The sequence below is a fragment of the Staurois parvus genome, unplaced genomic scaffold, assembly GCF_062004578.1.
Source record: "Staurois parvus isolate SC_StPar_1 unplaced genomic scaffold, SC_StPar_1.0 ptg000186l, whole genome shotgun sequence".
NCBI classification, from domain to species: Eukaryota; Metazoa; Chordata; class Amphibia; order Anura; family Ranidae; genus Staurois; species Staurois parvus.
Genome location: NW_028317982.1, coordinates 649,856 through 668,359, shown reverse-complemented (window position 1 = coordinate 668,359; position 18,504 = coordinate 649,856). Strand labels below are relative to the sequence as shown.

Genomic DNA, 18,504 nt, shown 5'->3' with positions numbered 1-18,504 from the left:
GCCTACAATATAAAACGCCAAATTTCCATGCAAAATACCGCTTTCAGCACCAAAAATCTGAAATGATCATACCGCCAGGGAGGTTAAGGTCTTAGTGATTGAGTTGCAACATCGGTACAGATATACAAATGACTTAGGACCTAAAGTGAAACTGCTATTTTGTTGCACACCGTAATAATGGGTGCAAATCTACTAAAAGACTTTAACGTCAATATAGATATCCAAATAATTTGGGAATTAAAGTGGAACTGAATTTTTACCAAAACTACCCTTTCTCAAGATCCTTAACAATACTAGCCCTTCATTTGACACTCTCCTTTGTAATCTCATGGCTTTTGGTCTTACTTACCAGGGAACAAGTTGGACTGCTGCTGCTGCAATTGTTTTTATAGAGACCATCGGTCCTTAGCTGCAAGCTAGTGGCATAGGACAGGTTTTATTAATGGTAGTGGGAAACTCTATCACTGATATGACAGATAAAGCATTGAAAACCTGTTATTCCATTACTCTGTAATGACTTGGTTGGATGTGAACTTACTAAAACACATCAAATAAGCTTTAAAGTATTTTTTTAATTTGTGAAATAAATAAATATATATATACACACACATCATACACATTATACACGCACGTGCACAAACACAGAAAAGTACCCCTCATTGCCTTTAATTCTGACGTGTCATAAGCATTCAGCTTCTTGTTTCCATAGAAGATAGTGACACAGGTAAAAAGAAGTGGCATCATTGTCATAACTGGCACACAAAATGGCTTTCATTTATTTTACTTATGCTATATGAAATATTTTTCGTTTAATTTTTCTTTTATGCTTCTTGCAGTTATGGTCACGAGAGCAAGCACTGTCAGCCATGCTTGATAAGTATGTATGTGAGACACAACAACAGATCACCGGAGATGTGTTAGATCGGTTAAGTGGCCTCAGCGAGGAGTAAGTGATCCTTTAAGAAACATTTGTCTAATGGCTTCTCAATATGAAACCAGCTTAAAACTGAACTCCAGGCAGTTGTTAAAGGCGCTAATGAAAACAGCTCTGTGTTCATTAATACGTCCCTAAAGTGATACTAAACATACAATGTTTACTTACCATTATCCCTTCTATTTATGTATAAAGGTCATGCCACTGTATTCAATTTAATATAAAAAATCATTTGAGTACCTTATTTAACCGCTTCCATGCTGCCCTATAGCAGAAATACTGCTACAGGGCAGTACGGGTGTGCAAATCGCGTATATATACAGTCATGGCCGAAATTGTTGGCACCCTTGATATTTTTCCTGAAAATCAAGTATTTCACACAAAAAAGGTATTGCATTAACACATGTTTTGCTATACACATGTTTATTCCCTTTGTATGTATTGGAACAAATATAAAACAGAGGCAGAAAAGCAAATATGACATAATGTCACACAAAACCCCAAAAATGGGCTGGACAAAAGTATTGGCACCCTTAACTTAATATTTGGTTGCACACCCTTTGGAAAACATAACTGAAATCAGTCGCTTCCTATAACCATCAATAAGCTTCTGACACCTCTCACCCGGAATTTTGGACCACTCTTCCTTTGCAAACAGCTCCAGGTCTCTCTTATTGGAAGGACACCTTTTCCCAACAGCAATTTTAAGATCTCTCCACAGGTGTTCAATGGGATTTAGATCTGGGCTCATTGCTGGCCACTTCAGAACTCTCCAGCGCTTCTTTGCCATCCATTTCTGAGTGCTTTTTGACGTATGTTTGGGGTCATTGTCCTGCTGGAAGACCCAGGATCTTGGACGCAAACCCAGCTTTCTGACACTGGGCCCTACAGTGCGACCCAAAATCCTTTGGTAATCCTCAGATTTCATGATGCCTTGCACACAGTCAAGGCACCCAGTGCCAGAGGCAGCAAAACAACCCCAAAACATCATTGAACCTCCACCATATTTTACCGTAGGTACTGTGTTTTGTTCTTTGTAGGCCTCATTCCGTTTTCGGTAAACAGTAGAATGATGTGCTTTACCGAAAAGCTCTATCTTGGTCTCATCTGTCCACAAGACGTTTTCCCAGAAGGCTTTTGGCTTACTCAAGTACATTTTGGCAAACTGTAGTCTTGCTTTTTTATGTCTCTGTGTCAGCAGTGGGGTCCTCCTGGGTCTCCTGCCATAGCGTTTCATTTCATTTAAATGTCGACGGATAGTTCGCGCTGACACTGATGCTCCCTGAGCCTGCAGGACAGCTTGAATGTCTTTGGAACATGTTTGGGGCTGCTTATCCACCATCCGGACTATTCTGCGTTGCAATCTTTCATCAATTTTCCTCATCCGTCCACGACCAGGGAGATTAGCTACAGTGCCATGGGTTGCAAACTTCTTGATAATGTTGCGCACTGTGGACAAAGGCAAATCTAGTTCTCTGGAGATGGACTTGTAACCTTGAGATTGTTGATATTTTGCCACAATTTTGGTTCTCAGGTCCTCAGACAGTTCTCGTCTCCTCTTTCTGTTGTCCATGCTTAGTGTGGCACAGACAGACACACAATGCAAAGGTTAAGTGAACGTCTCTCCTTTTTATCTGCTTTCAGGTGTGATTTCTATATTGCCCACACCTGTTACTTGCCCCAGGTGAGTTTACAGGAGCATCACATGCTTGTAACATTCTTATTTATCCGCAGTTGTGAAAGGGTGCCAATACTTTTGTCCAGCCCATTTTTGGAGGTTTGTGTGACATTATGTCGAATTTGCTTTCTTTCCTCCCTTTTTTTGTTTTGTCCCAATACACACAAAGGGAATAAACATGTGTATAGCAAAACATGTGTTAATGCAATACGTTTCGTGAGAAATACATGATTTCCTGGAGAAATATCAAGGGTGCCAACAATTTCGGCCATGACTGTACATGATTTTACAATTTACGGTAGGGGGGCGATCGCGTGCCCCCTACCTGCACCACCATTCGCAGCCTCAGCTGTCAATCATCAGGTCCTGGCTGGTGATTCCCCACCGGCACCCGGGGATCTCCGAGTAATACTGATGGGAGAGACTTGTATGTAAACAATACAGATCTCTCCCCTGTCAGCTCCTGCACACTGCTTTGTATGACTCTGCATAGCAGAGCTATACAAAGCAGTGTGCTTACAGTGTAAAGCACACACAGCTCACATAGTAAAACAGCACACAGTTAACCCTTCCTGCCCAGTGCCATTATTACGGTGTCTGTGCTTTTTATTAGCACTGATAACTGCATTGGTGTCACTGACAAGTCAGTTCCCCCCCCCCCCCTTCAGAATGCCCGCCGCAGTCCCTCTATAGGTTGCTGATCGCCGCCATTACTAGTTAAAAAAAAAATTACAGTATATATACCGCCATTTGTAAACGCTATAACTTTCATGAAAAACAATTAAATTTATGACGAAATTTGATTTTTTTTTTACTGGCCATGTTTAACAGCAAAAAGTCTAAAATATTGTTTTTTTTTGTCAAAATTGTCGGTGTTTTTTCATTTACAGCACAAAAAATAAATGCACAGCGATCAAATACCACCAAAAGAAAGCTCTATTTGTGGGAACAAAAGGACGTACATTTAATTTGGGTGTAACGTTGCATGACGGCGCAATTGTCAGTTAAAGTAACGCAGCGCCATATCGCAAAAAATGGCCTGGTCAGGAAGGGGGGCAAATGCTCTGGAGGGCAAGTGGTTATTCATCACTGTTCAGCAGCCCTGTCCTCAGGGAAACATCTAAGCGAGGAGTTTTTAGTAGTCTGCTGATGTGTGAATCTGTATCTGCACAGCATTGATTGGGGCTGTGCTGGTCACATGACATAAAAAAAAGGCTTTCAGAATAGAGAATTAAAATAAATAATAGCAACAAAGTGTTTTAAAGCTTCATACAAGTCTACATTTCAAATTAAATGGTTATTATTTTTTGCAATAACATGGTGTAGGTGGAGTTTAGCTTGCCTGACAATAGCTTTCACTTTGTTCACACTGTAAGGAGATCTGCCAGTTCTGCCAATCACAGTCTCTGTCACACCCCTCCAGCCTGTGTCTATAGTGTGTATTTGTTGGGACTAACAGGGAAGTGAAGCCACCATCAATCACCATCTTATATCCCACCCCCATAGTGTTTAGCAAGATGAAGACATGGAGAAGGAGGGAGAGAGGGGTAGTATCATTTACCACTCTGACTCTAAAGTCATGTGGGCTGCACAGATAAGAAAAAGAAGGAAATGAACAGCTTAGAAAGGAACTGAAACTGGAGCATGCTCAGTGGATGTCAATAGCTGGTCTAAGCAATCTCATGCCAGGCTGCAGCAGGGACACAGACAAGGAAGGAGGGACAGTGAACAGCAGGACCAGGATTTTTTGCAGAATACAGAAAACAACAGCTATGGTGGATGAGTGATTTTGAATACAATGTAATATAGCATGTATTGACAGTTTTTCATGATTTGGGTTTGATGACACTTAATGCAGTCATTACATTACCTATTGGAAATGTTGTATCCCTTTAATTTATCATCAGAACTAATAAAATTCATATTTTAACTATAGTATTATTTGTTGCATGGTGCTGTTAAAGTAAAGCCTTCTAATTTTTAAAGCGTTCTGTTCATTTTCAGATGTGATACTAGGGTTACCCACCAATATAATATCACAGAAATAAGTGTAGCACTACTAAGCCGAAATCATAACCTGCGTATACAATGAGCTAATATGTCAGCTTTATGTACTTATATAATTATGGTTGAACCTAAAGCTCTAATTCCTAATTGCAACCAATCAGAATTCATCATGATCAAGTCAGACCGTTACATGATGGATTCTGATTGGTTGCTTTCAGATACGAAAGAGTTACCATCCTACTCTGAACATTGCTGTATTGGGTCTCATGCCCCACGCTCAGTGCTACAGATATGATGACTCTCCTGCTACTATATATCATGTATTCTGGAATCACGTCCATATTACCAGCTTTTGGGATGCTCTACTTTCTAGGATGGAAGCTCACCAATGGTTAACTGGCGTTCAACATCCAAAGTCTGTCTGTTAGATATTACTAATGACTTTGTACCCTTAACACATGAATGCATTACATTTTGTTATTTAGTTTTCCAAGATAGGTAGACTATACTAATCAACTGGAAAAGTCCTAACCCTCCAACACTATCACAAGTATCCCATGTAATCAAAGCAGATCTCCCCAAGCTTAAAATTATCTTCTCTAGCAGAGCCTGGCCCAGTAAATTCCATTAAATCTGGAATTTGTAGATAGAATCCCTTACAGCGTAAGGTTTTGATGGTAACTATCTTAAATATGATTTTTTAGACCTGCGTGGATTTAAACTACCTATGTTATATGTATTGGGGAGGGAGAGGGCACTGAATTCTGGTTGGATGAGTATGTGTTATATTCACCAGCACCTGTTATTACCTGGATATTTGGTCCTGTGTGACCCTGACCGTTTTCTATTTTTTCTTTTCTGCATGTGTGTCATGGAATGGTTACGCTGGTTTGTTACCTCCATACAAACTTTATGCAAAGCAGAAATAGACACCTTTTTGCATCAGAATAAAAAAAAGAATTGGCACTCTTTTATGAATGTCAGCAAATGCAGAATCAAAAGTTTACACCATTTATTATGACCTGATAAGATCATTTATATCAGTACAATTAGCTTTATAAGTGTATCTATAGAACGTGCAGGGGAACTTTAGGCAGAAAATTAAGTCCTGCTAGATTACTTCAGGTGTGTTTTTGCAGGAATAGCTATGTAAACCATTAAAAATAGGTGCCTATACTGTGTAAAATCCAGTAATGCACAGTTTCCCCCTGCTCTGCACATGCACAGTTGCTCTCTATCTTTTGGCACTGCCGAATTTGTAGAGTCCGGTCTACTGACTGCCTTAAAGAGCAATTAATCCATCCTATCCTTTACAGCCAAGGAAGCTACTTCTGTTTGATCTGCAACTACCATGATGCTGCACGTGACCAGTTGTGACACCCACTATTTGTTGCTTTGACAGTTTGGTTGAAAGAATTAAACAAATGTGACAGTTAACAATCCGGCATTCCAGGAATGTAACTGTTTTTTTGAAACTGTTAAATCGATGGGTTTAGTTCTGTGTTATGATTAAGGACATGTTCACACCATGGTGCAGAGAGGTCAGTTTTTCTGCACGCGTTCTGCAAGGGCACAACAAAATCAATTGTTCTCTATGTGCCCTGTTCACTCCACAACACTAGTATCATATGCAGATTTTTTTCTGCACAAGAATCTGCAACGTGTATAAAAGTAATCGAAGCGTGCATGAAAACTGTGAAAACTGATGTCTCTGCAAGTTAAATATGTGCGTCAGTTTCCATTAGTTTATCTGCACGTAGGGAGTGAACGAGGCCTAAGGCTCCATTCACACTTTTGCAACTTGTTATGGGACATACCAAAGTCACATGACAAGTCACAGCACATTTTTTTCAATGGCACCCATTCAAATCGGTGTGAAAAGGTGCCTACACTACTTTGATGCGACTTTGATTCGACTTTACACCTTCTGGATCAGAGTCATACTCAAAGTTACGCTCCATAGTCACACTGGAAATCATGCAACTTTGCATGTGAATTGAGCCTTACTGCTGTTCAGGAGCTCTGGGCAAAATGGCACCCTCCAGCAAGAGGAAACAGGAACAATGCTGGAGGCAATTTACAACACACGCTAATTTAGGTAGCATAATTAGTAGCGTGGAATGTATATTCCGTGCTAAAGAACAATATTTTTTTTATGAAGTTGTTATGGGTAAAGTTCCAATTTTAACAGATTCCCTTTTTAAACCTTCCAGAGAATAGAAATACAGTCATGGCCAAAAACATTGGTACCCATAGATTTCTGTCAGGTAATGCAGCACTTCACCCAGAACATTGTTGCAATTACAAATGTTTATGCATTCTCATGTTTATTTCTTTTGTTTGTATCGGTATGACACAAAAAAGTGGAGAAACAATAATCCAAATCTGACACATTCCACGCAAAACTCCAAAAATGGGCTGGACAAAATTATTGGCCCCTTCTCAAAATTGTAAGAAATAATCGCATTCCAAGTTTGTGATGCTCCTGTAACAAGTTTTGGGCATAAAATTAGCTAATCTTACATAATTTTGGGGTGCTGAAAACGAAAATGACCCTAAAAAATGTTGATTGGCTCTAGTTTCTATGATATATTCACCCATCTAATGACGTAAGCCATTCAAAATTATGATGCAACTTCAGCTGCATATTGCGCAATTGATACTGGTGACCAATAGAAAATTGCATGTATACTGAGATGATGCAATATTAGCCTTTAATTGCATCACTTCACTGCATAAAAGCTGCAGTATCTGTAGCTGATTGTAGTTCGACAGCGTCTTTACATTTCGTTTTATGCTTATATAGGCTACTCAGTAATGCCTCGAACTTGTGTGAATAAAGCAGATAATTTCTGCTATATCTGCGGTGAAATAACTTTTATCTCACAAAAAAGGAGGATAACAGGAATGATTAAGAAAGCCTACAACTTGTATTTTGGCTGCAAGATAGGAGACCAGGACAAGAGCTGGGCACCACATATATGCTGCAATTCTTGTGGGACGGCACTGGAGCAATGGTTGAATGGAAAAAAGGCATCTATGCCTTTCGCTGTGCCAATGATTTGGAGAGAGCCAACAGATCATGTTAGTAATTGTTACTTTTGTATGGTGCCTCCAATTGTAAAAGGGCTAAATAAGAAGAAAAAGTTATCTGTGCACTATCCAAATATTCCATCGGCAATACGTCCAGTTCCTCATGGAGAGGGGCTACCAATTCCTAAAGCACCAGAATCCTTCGTGGTTGAGTCAAGTGAGGAAGAACCTGAAGCGTGTAGTCACGTGCAGTTGTAAGAGATAGCCCTTTCCTCGAATACAAGAGAAAAGCCAAGAGAAGCAAAACCGACACAACTGAAGACAAAACTAGTGAGAATCCTAAGTATTAAAATGATTCAACTTAGCTTATGGCTATAATTTTTCTTGGTAATCCTATGCAATATATTATGCCATTTAGGCTTTGTTATGTAGTCAATATCACTTGCTTTATATTTGTGGAAAGACATCTATCTATATAATTATTGTGCATTATGTAGTCATTACGCCTATAGTAGAAAACTTTCCGTTTACAGAAAAACTAGAGCCAATTGACAAATTTCATTGTTATATTTGAACTCAGAATGTGAAATTCATTAAGAAATGGATCCTTTTGTTTCCAAAACTGGCAAAAAATAAAAATTTGTTGAACAGTGTAATTTGTAATTAAATTCCCCTGTATCACTTAACAGATCTTAATGTTCCTGTGTCCACTGTGTGCAACAATGTCAATAATTTTACAGTCCATGGCACAGTAGCTAATCTCCCTGGGCGTGGAGGGAAGAGAAAAACTTGAGCAAAGATTGCAACGAAGGATTGTTGGAATGGTGGATAAAGAACCTCGATCAACTTCCAGACAAATTAAAGCTGATCTTCAGGCACAGGGTACAACTGTGTCAGCTCACACTATACATCACAATCTGAATGAAAAGGGATGCTATGGTAGGAAACCCAGGAGGACCCCACTGCTGACACAGAAACATAAAAAAACAGACTGGAGTTTGCCAAAACCTACCTGAGGAAGCTAAGATCCTTTTGATAGAATGTGCTGTGGACAGATGAAACAAAATTACAGCTTTTCAGTAAAGCCCATCATTCTACTGTTTTCAGAAAAAGAAATGAGGCCTTTAAAGAAAAGAATCCAGTCCCTACGGTCAAACATGGTGGAGGTTCACTGATGTTTTGGGGTTGCTTTGCTGCTTCAGGCATTTGATGTTTTGACCATGTGCATGGCATTATGAAATCTGAAGAGTACAAAGTATTCTGGGGTACAATGTAGGGCCCAGTGTCAGAAAGTTGGGTTTCTGTCAGAGATCATGGGTCTTATTGCAGGACAATGACCCAAAGCACACATCAAAAAGCACCCAGAATTGGTTTCAGACAAATCACTGGAGAGTACTGAACTGGCCAGCAATGAGTCCAGATCATAATCCCATTGAACGCCTGTGGAGAGATCTCAAAACAGCAGTTGAGAAAAGGAACCCTTCCAATCTGAGAGACCTGGAGCAGTTGGCAAAAGAAGAGTGGTCAAAAATTCCAGTAGAGAGGTGTAAGAAACTCCTTGATGGTTACAAAAAGCAATTGATTTCAGCTATATTTTCCAAGGGGTGTGCTACCAGTTATTAAATTTGAGGGTGACAATAATTTTGTCCAGTCCATTTTTGTGGTTTTGTGTGGAATGTGTCAGATTTGGCTTTTTGTTTCTCCACTTTTTTGTGTCATACCAATACAAACAAAAGAAATAAACATGAGAATGTCTAAACATTTGTAATTGCAACAATTTTCTGGGTGAAGTGGTGAATTACCTGACAGAAATGCAGGGGTGCCAATATTTTTCGCCCTGACTGTATCTACAATTGTGTTCAAAATAATAGCAGTGTGTTGAAAAAAGTGAAAAAAGCTCAAAATCCTTCTAATAGCTTTTATTTCCATACAAATGCATTGGGAACACTACACATTCTATTACTAATCAAAACATGAAGAAAAATATATCACATTTGTGTTGTTCCTCTAAACAAAATTGAAGAAAAGTCAATATTAGACTCTTCAAAAAAAATAGCAGTGTTTGTATTCTTCTTTACAAACTCAAACATTCACTATATAAACTGAAAAATGTTTGAAGATTTTGCTTTCCTTTGAATCCCTAAATTAATATTTAGTTGTATAAGCACTGTTTCTGAGAACTGCTGTACATCTGTGTTGCATGGAGTCAACCAACTTCTGGCACCTGTGAACAGGTATTCCAGCCCAGGATGATTGGACTACATTCCACAGTTCTTCTCTATTTCTTGGTTTTGCCTCAGAAACTGCATTTTTGATGTCACCCCACAAGTTTTCTATTAGATTAAGATCCAGGGATTGGCCTGGCCACTCCATAACGTCAATTTTGTTGGTCTGGAACCAAGATGTTGCACGTTTACTGGTGTGTTTGTGGTCGTTGTCTTGTTGGAACACCCATTTCAAGGGCATTTCCTCTTCAGCATAAGGCAGCATGACCTCTTCAAGTATTCTGATGTATTCAAACTGATCCATGATCCCTGGTATGCGATAAATAGGCCCAACACCGTAGTATGAGAAGCATCCCCATATCATGATGCTTGCACAACCATGCTTCATTGTCTTCACAGTGTACTGTGGCTTGAATTCAGTGTTTGGGGGTCGTCTGGCAAACTGTCTCTGGCCACTAGACCCAAAAAGAACAATCTTACTTTCATCAGTCCACAAAATGTTGCGCCATTTCTCTTTAGGCCAGTCAATGTGCTCTTTGGCAAATTGTAGCCTCTTCAGCACATGTCTTTTTTTCAACAGTGGGACTTTGCGGGGACTTCTTGCAGATAGCTTGGCTTCACATAGGCATCTTCTAATTGTAACAGTACTCACAGGTAACTTTAGACCTTCTTTGATCTTCCTGGAGCTGATTGTTGGCTGAGTCCTTGCCATTTTGGCTAGTCTTCTATCCATTCAAATGGTAGTTTTTCGCTTTCTTCCACGTCTTTCAGGTTTTGGTTGCCATTTTAAAGCATTTGCGATCATTTTAGCTGAGCAGCCTATCATTTTCTGCACTTCTTAATATGTTTTCCCCACTCCAATCAACTTTTTAATCAAGGTACGCTGTTCTTCTGAACAATATCTGGAACGACCCATTTTCCTCAGAATTTCAGAGAGAAATGCACTGTAACCAGCATGTACAACATTTGCTGCCTTCCTTCCTTCCTTAAATAAGGGCAATAATTGCCACCTGTTTTTCAAAGAATGAATGACCTCACTAATAGAACTCCACACTGCTATTATTTTGAACATGCCCCTTTCAATTAGTGATTCAATTACACAGAATCAGCAGCATGCATGTCATGACTGTTGGGTCTGTTGGATTTCTATTACTCTACTACACCTGCTAGTAAATTATTTGCCATGTAGAAATATCATTTCTACCAAAAACAGTGATTGATCAGGTTAGTGATGTCTGACTGCTATTATTTTAAACACAAGTGTATGTAGCCATTAAGCGTGAAAATGCTTTCTTGTTATTTAACTAAATTTAAATTGTTTTGTAACTTCATCTTACCTTTCTCCAGGTCCCACAGACTTGCCATACAGAGACACAAGTTTTTACTGAGATCTGTCATGCGCACACTGTCTCTTCGAAATATTACTATGGCAACTCTCACACAGATGAGGATGTCCAGAAAGATAGTCATTGTTCAAGAGCTGAAGGAACAACATGCCTTAGAAAAGGGCAAGTGGCACTTACAGAATGAGGAGCAGTGGCAAACCCAGAATGAGATGGTAAGCATGCATGGCTGCATCCTGTAATTACAGCACTATGACATCAGTTGTTGCACTTAAGACAGTTCTAGATGAGGAAAGATCCTTCTCAGTCAGTTTAACCCTTTTGGATTTGTCCCTAATTAATGCCCACATATCTGACAGCTAACTTCACAGAGTGAGCTGACCAGTCTTAAAGAGAATTCATTCTACAGTTTGAGTTACTATTGAAGTGTTTGCCCTCAAGGATTAATTCACCTTTATCAAAAAACTGCCTATGCAGGTAAGCGGTGCCTGTAGAAAAAAACAAACTATGCGGCTTTGACTAAAGTTGGAGAATGCCCTTACTGTAGGTGTAGGCCATTTACTTATCTAGTGATGCCTGGCTGAAAAACTCCCAGAAATGGCAGCATCCTGCCCTGCTTTGTTGTTAGGACATTGCTAAGATACTCCCAGCTGTTACTGCCCACTCCCACCATCACAGGAGCAAACCCCTGCGCATGTTGTCAACTATATCCTGCGTAGGAGCATCACTCAGCTCAGAGATACTGCGACAGGGGAGAGAGAGCATATTAGAGGGGGTTTGAGTTGGCTGGGAACAAAGCAAAATGGAAACTGTAATTTCCAAGAGTTTTTTGTCCAGGCTTTGGGAGGTACATAAATGGCCTACACCTATAGGAAGGGCTTTTTTTAACTTTGCTCAAAGCTGCACAGTTTGTTTTTATCTATAGGCAACTCTTACCTGCATGGGAGTAATAGTATGGATGCTTTGGAGCGGTCTCTTCTGTTTCTTCAATTGCGCTCCTGCATCATCCCACTGACTACTTTCAGGGTCTGCTCCTCCTCCTTATGGGGCAGGTTGCTAGGGACGTGTTTCAGGTTTAACCTGATGTTGAATAGAATGACATTGTACACGACAAGAAAATAGGATGGTAAAGAGGAGGTAATAGATTCCAATGTTCGGACAAATCAGAAAATGGCATAGAGCACTAAGAAAAGATAAAATGGGTAAAAACAGTGTAACAGGTTATCTTGGTCACTGGCTGATATAGGAGAAAAGAATGGAGCAGAAGGATAGGACAGAGCTGCTCTCCGTAAATGGCAGCTTTTTGTTAAAATATATATCTCTTTTTCCCTTGAACAGGAAGCTCATATCTCCGAAGAGGAAAGCAAGCTGGAGGAGGAAACCTGGCAGGCACGCAGTGACTTCCAGCAGCAGCTTCTTTTAGACCTGACAGAAGCCAATCATGGGATTCGCCAGCACATGGAGCGTGCCATAGGGCAGAGCCTGATACACCATGCACAACAAGAGGCTGCAAAGAGCATGATAGAGGAGAACGGTGAATTTAAGGTGATGGCTTACTTCTTACTTTCCATAGGTCCTGTACAGGGGTTTTGGCAGGCTGAGAACACTTTTCTAACTGGTTGGGTATGTTGGCAGGGCCTGTAACAGGCCTTGGCCTCAGAAGTTCTGCAGGGGGCTTGGGGGCAGAAAAGAGACTCTTTAAATACAACGTACAGTCATCCCAAAGGCCGTGACTCTCAGTCGTTAAATAAATGTTCCTCAGCCCCCATCAGTTGAGCAGCAGGGATCAGGGATAGAGAGGAGACTCTTTACTCATTTTCACGATCAAATGAAGCAATCCTCCATGCTAGGGCTCCCAAGAATGAAAGTTCAACCCTCACCTTCTTTATCAATCTGCTGGGGCAGACCAGAATATTCATTAAATTGTTGGGAGTTTCAGCACAGGTCACATTTCAGTCTGGTCACATGATCTCCCATGTGTCAGCCAGCGCCAACTATAAGGGAGAGAAGAAAGAGGTTGACAATAGCTGTAATGCCTGAGTGGTGACATCACCCATAGACTTATCATTGGCCATCCGTTGTCAGCACTTCCTCCTTTCTCCTGAAGCCGCCGCTATCTGACAGAGGAGAGCGGATCAGGAGATCAGACTGGAGCGCCCTGAAAATATGCAATTCTAAGCATCTTTCTTTTACAGGGTAGATAGTATAGGTGTTAGAAGGGGAGTGGGAGCAGTTATAAGGTTAGTAAGTGAAATCCCGGAATGCTCTTATTATTATTATACAGGATTTATATAGCGCCAACAGTTTGCTCAGTGCTTTACAATATAACGGGAGACAATACAGTTACAATACAATTTGGTACAAGAGGAAACAGAGGGCCAAAGCCGAGCCTCAGCTGGCAGGATTACTGTGCGAGTGCAGTAAGGTATTAGGACAAGGAATGCCAGTCATGGGGAATCCCCTAACAGGCAAGCAATGTGGGGCCCCCAGATTTCTAATGGTGGCCCTGTGTATGGGTTTTTTTATTATTGCGCTGAAAAAGAAAATGATAATGGTGTGTTTTTTTTACATGTACTCAATAAAGTAGTGAAAAAAGATGTTGCATTCTGGTGTGTTGGCATATTATGGTTGACTACATGCTGCCACCATTTAGTACACTAAACTTTATCCATCGTGCCACAAAGGTCTTTGTATGGGATAGTGTTGTCACACCTGAGTGTACGTACCCTAATAAGTTCCCATCCTAACAATTGGCTGCCTTGTACTTGAATTTTCTTAATAGAACCGCAACTTATATTTGATAAAGCACAATGAGCTGGAACTCTACTGACTTCAATCATGTACTCATGTGCAAGTAAAAATGCATTTTTGTAAAATTTCCCTTGCATGTGATTGGATATTCTTTGCAAAGGGAAATTTCACCACATTCATTAAGCTCTGGGGAAATTTTGTATGCAAAATGCAATTTCCCTTGCAAAGTGAACAGGCTATTTGCTTTTAAAAGCAATCCCATTGTCTTTAGCAGGGATGGATTATCATAGGGGCTATTGGATCTGCAGCTCCAGGCCCGTACCTTATACAAGCCCAGTCAGCCTGTCCCATTACAGCTCAGTCCCAGGCATTGTCCTGGAATCTGGGCTGTGAGGACAGCATAAGTGTTGTTGCTCCTAAATATATACACTGCCCGAGGTGGAGTATGCATTTAGAAGCTCTCAATGTCCTTTCTGTCTCCCCCCAGCAGTCTCCTGCACTCTCACTATCAGTCCTCCTTCACTCCAATTCCCCCCCGATCTCCAGTGCGGTGTGCAGAGAGAACACGGAGGTGGGGTACAGCTACTGCCGGCTCCGCTGCTACTGAAACTGTGCAGGGAATACGGGAATAGGTGATCTGAGCTGATGGTCTGTGGAAAGTGTGGGGAGGTAAGCTGGAAGTGTCTCATGTCAGGACTCAGGGTTTTTTACAGGGATATCAAAAGGGTTACTGACAAGGAGAGTGCGAAAAGGGGACCAGTGTGTGGGTAGCTGAACCTGCAACCCCCCCCCCCCCTCCACAGCTGACAGAGATCCCCCAAGCAGGTACACATCACTAAATAAACACCCCCCAAGTACTCTTTTTAAAAAATTACTAAATTTAAAAAATGTCTTTTTTTTTTTTTTTTCAATTTTCAATAGTAAAACATTGCTGTTTCATCCCATTTCACATACATATTGTCCCTAGTGCTTTGTCCTGTGCCCTGCCTGCATTTTGTCTGTTCTTTCTGCCTGGAAACTTAGAAAAGTCCATGGCGTCCAAAAAGCGTCCCTTTAGGTCAAAAGCGGTGTTAGACCGGCTAGAGAACAGCGATAGTAAATCAGAACCACTTGCAGAATTGAGTGATAATGATTTGTGGGGAAATTTTCCTAAAAATTACAGCCTACAATAAAAAACTATTTCCATGCGAAAAAATGGTACCGCTTTCAGCACAAAAAATCGGAAGGAATCATACCGCCAGGGAGGTTAATGCAGCTCTTCTGTGTGCCGGGCGCCCGCTCCCCTCCCTCCTCTCGGGCGGCCGCCCCAAAAGTCAGGACTCTGCAGCTAGCCTAGCAATGGGCAAACTACGGCCCGGCGGACCTTATAATCCGGCCCGCGGAGCGTGGCAAACATTGGCTGTCAGGATGTAGGCGGCACAGCGTGACGAACTCCTCTCCTCTCACAGTCCGCCCTGAAGACCAGAACTGCGCGGGAACACGGCGAGAGGAACGCGCGGAGTACAGGTAAGTGAATTGACACAATATGGGAATGAATTACTATAGGGGGGATGAATTACTATAGGGGGGATGAATTACTATAGGGGGGATGAATTACTATGGGGGATGAATTACTATATGGGGGATGTATTTTCAGTTTTAAAAATGTGGCTCTCAAAATAAATTTTAATCGTGGTTTTGGCGAGATTTGGCTCAGTTGAAAAAAAAGGTTGCCCACCACTGACCTAAGGCTATGATTGTGATTATGATGATACACTGTGGCCCTGATTAACCCTTTGCTTACTGGGCCCTTAAACCCCCTTCATGACCAGAGCGCTTTTTGCAATATATGCAGTGTCGGATTTGTTTTAAATGTTGCAATGGTTTTGCGGCTCCCAGTCTTTTTTTCCCTCTCGGAAACGGGTCCAAGTGGCTCTTTATGTCTTAAAGGTTGCAGACCCCTGGCCTAGGCGATCTCAGTGGAAGTGGGTACCTGTCAAAACCAGGTATCTGCTCTGCCCCCCCCCGCTCCCCATTTAGGAGCCACGCATAAGGAGATGTATTCCTAAGTGCTCATGTACACTGCAGCTGAAAAACTCACATTTAGGAGCTGTTCAGCGTTTTTTTCAGCATCCCCTGAACTCACCCTAATGTTTTCCTATGTGTCCATGTACACAGAGTCGTTTACAGGTGTTTTTTTGAATGCAGAAAACTTGCGTTCAGCAGTCGATTTTCTCAGCGTTTCAAATGCAAAATGCTTGTAAATGCAAATTGCGTTTATAAGCGTTTGCGTTTGCAATTTTTTTTTTAACTATTCCAGTTCCCGATGCTGTCCAGAGCCTTTTTTCATCATGAAAAATGCATGCAAAGTGTTTTCAAAGGTACTCAGATGGACAAAACACTGAACACAGGATGTTCCTACCAAGCTTGTCACACATTGTAATGACCAATTCACACCTCAGACCTCTCCCACCCTTGGAAACAAAAGATATGTTAATGAGCAACTCACACCTAGTTATCTCAACACATACTGCTGTCCCTGCTTCTACTATCTGTATTTCTCTGAAACAGTCTGAAATAGTTAATAATTTACCACGTTTCAGTGCATTCTGGGCATTTGGGAGGTTCTCCTGTGCTTATCTTTAAAAAACGTTTCTACGTTATGCAAACGCGGCTAAACAGACATTTTTTAACCTACGTTTTCCAGCAGTCAGTTTTCATCGTTCAGAAGTGTCCTGTGTACATGGGGCCTAATTGTGAAGAATCCACACTTGTGATAGATCATTTATCATTTATAGATGTATTTATCGTTCAAGTAAATAAGGTTTGCACAATGTCAGCAGTATTGGGACTCAAAATGCTCATGAAGCTGTGTAACAGTTTTTGCAGCAGCTACATAGACAGATGTTAGCAAAGCTGTCCATGAACTACCCAGACAGCTCTGTAACATCTAGGTCAGCCTTTCTCAACCTCTTCAACACAGAGGAACCCTTGAAATAATGTTCTAGTCTCTGGGAACCCCTGCTAATAATTACTATATCTACAACTCATGTTACATTAGTGTGATGGTCAGTAGGAAGAATGTTCCTTATATTTGTAGTCATTGGGGATAATTACCCCCTTACAGATATCTAAAAGATCAATGCCAGAGAAGTCCAACTAATGAAGCTTCCTGTGATGGGGTGATGGTGCTTTTGTGCTGCTTCTGAATTTAAAGCAGAACAAAAGTCACTCTACTTACCTCCTCTCTAACAGTCCGGGTCCCTCACCAGAACTCTTCTACCCAGATGTCAGTCTTCCGGCATCTCCAATGGCTGGTGCAGGATGACGTAACTCATGCGCATTCACAGCACAGTTTGTATGAGGCAGAAGACTGCCAGCAGGCAGGTAGATGTATTTTATTGCAAAAGAGATGTCTCTTCGTGTCTCTTTTGCAATAATACCCTGCCTGCTCACAGCCTCTGTAAAATGCCTTCCATTCTGCTTTAAATCTGTTTACAAAGTTTATTCTTTCATTGCCCTAAAAGATATTAGTAGACATCAGAGTGGTGGTGATATGGTAATTTAAAGTGATATTAAAGGCAATTAAAAAAACATATCATACATGCATGTGGTTTTGCACAGAGCAGCCCCAATCCTCCTCTTCTTGGTTTCCCCACTGGTGCTCCTGGCCCTCCCTCCTGCTGAATGCCCCAAGAGCAAGCAGCTTGCTATGGGGGCACCCAAGTAGGCTGTCCATTCACATACAGAGCTGTGGCTCTACCCTGTCCCCCTCTCTCCTCATTGGCTCACTGGCTGTGATTGACAGCAGCAGGAGCTAATGGCTCCCACTGGTGTCTCATCCAATGAGAGTCCATATTGAGCCAAGACCATCGTGCACATCGCTGGATCGCGATGGGGCTCAGGTAAGTATTAGGGGACTGGGGGGGGGGCTGCTGCACACAGGTATTTTACCTTCATGCATAGAATGCATGAATGTAAAAACCTTGAGCCTTTACAACCACTTTAACTGCATTTGGTAATTTAAAAAATCCCATTGTTCATGCATATCAGGGATGTGCAATTCATATCGCCTGACGCCCGGGACATCTAGTGCCGGGCAGCTAATTTTTTTTTGCCTTTAGCCTGGCTGCCAGCAAGCAGCAGGGCTCATCGTCAATGCAGCCGCCTGATTGCTTCCACACAGCCCACAGTGCCCGGCGCCGCCCCCCTGCCCGCTATATGTCCCAGGCACCACTTGCCCATCTGCGGGCCCAAGACCAGTCAGCGGATGCCAGTGGTATGTCAGGATGCGGGTATCCTGGCCCGGAAGTGATGTGACATCGAGGCCGGGAAAGATTGTAACGCAGTGCGATGTGCACTACATTACATTCAGTGTAGTACAGGGAAGATATGCAGGGTCTTTTAGACCCTGGATGTCTCAAAAAAGAGAACCTGTCACCAAAAATCATCATATAGGGGACTTTTTGTCCCCTATGTGATAAAAAAATGTAAGTTACACCCAAGCAAATAACTCCCTTCCCAAATTTTTTAAGGCCCCCCACCCTCAGATAT

General features: G+C 41.5%; 1 protein-coding gene across 2 annotated transcripts in view; it reads left to right on the top strand.

Annotated features, from left to right (window-relative positions):
- The window catches only part of EVC (EvC ciliary complex subunit 1), a 194,127-nt gene that overhangs the window by 152,233 nt on the left and 23,390 nt on the right, over positions 1-18,504 (top strand). For both annotated transcript variants that reach the window (XM_089677394.1, XM_089677392.1), the window contains 3 exons: positions 837-946; positions 11,225-11,435; positions 12,559-12,765. In XM_089677394.1, coding sequence (XP_089533520.1) covers positions 837-946; positions 11,225-11,435; positions 12,559-12,765 — 528 coding nt within the window. The remainder of the gene's footprint in view (positions 1-836; positions 947-11,224; positions 11,436-12,558; positions 12,766-18,504) is intronic.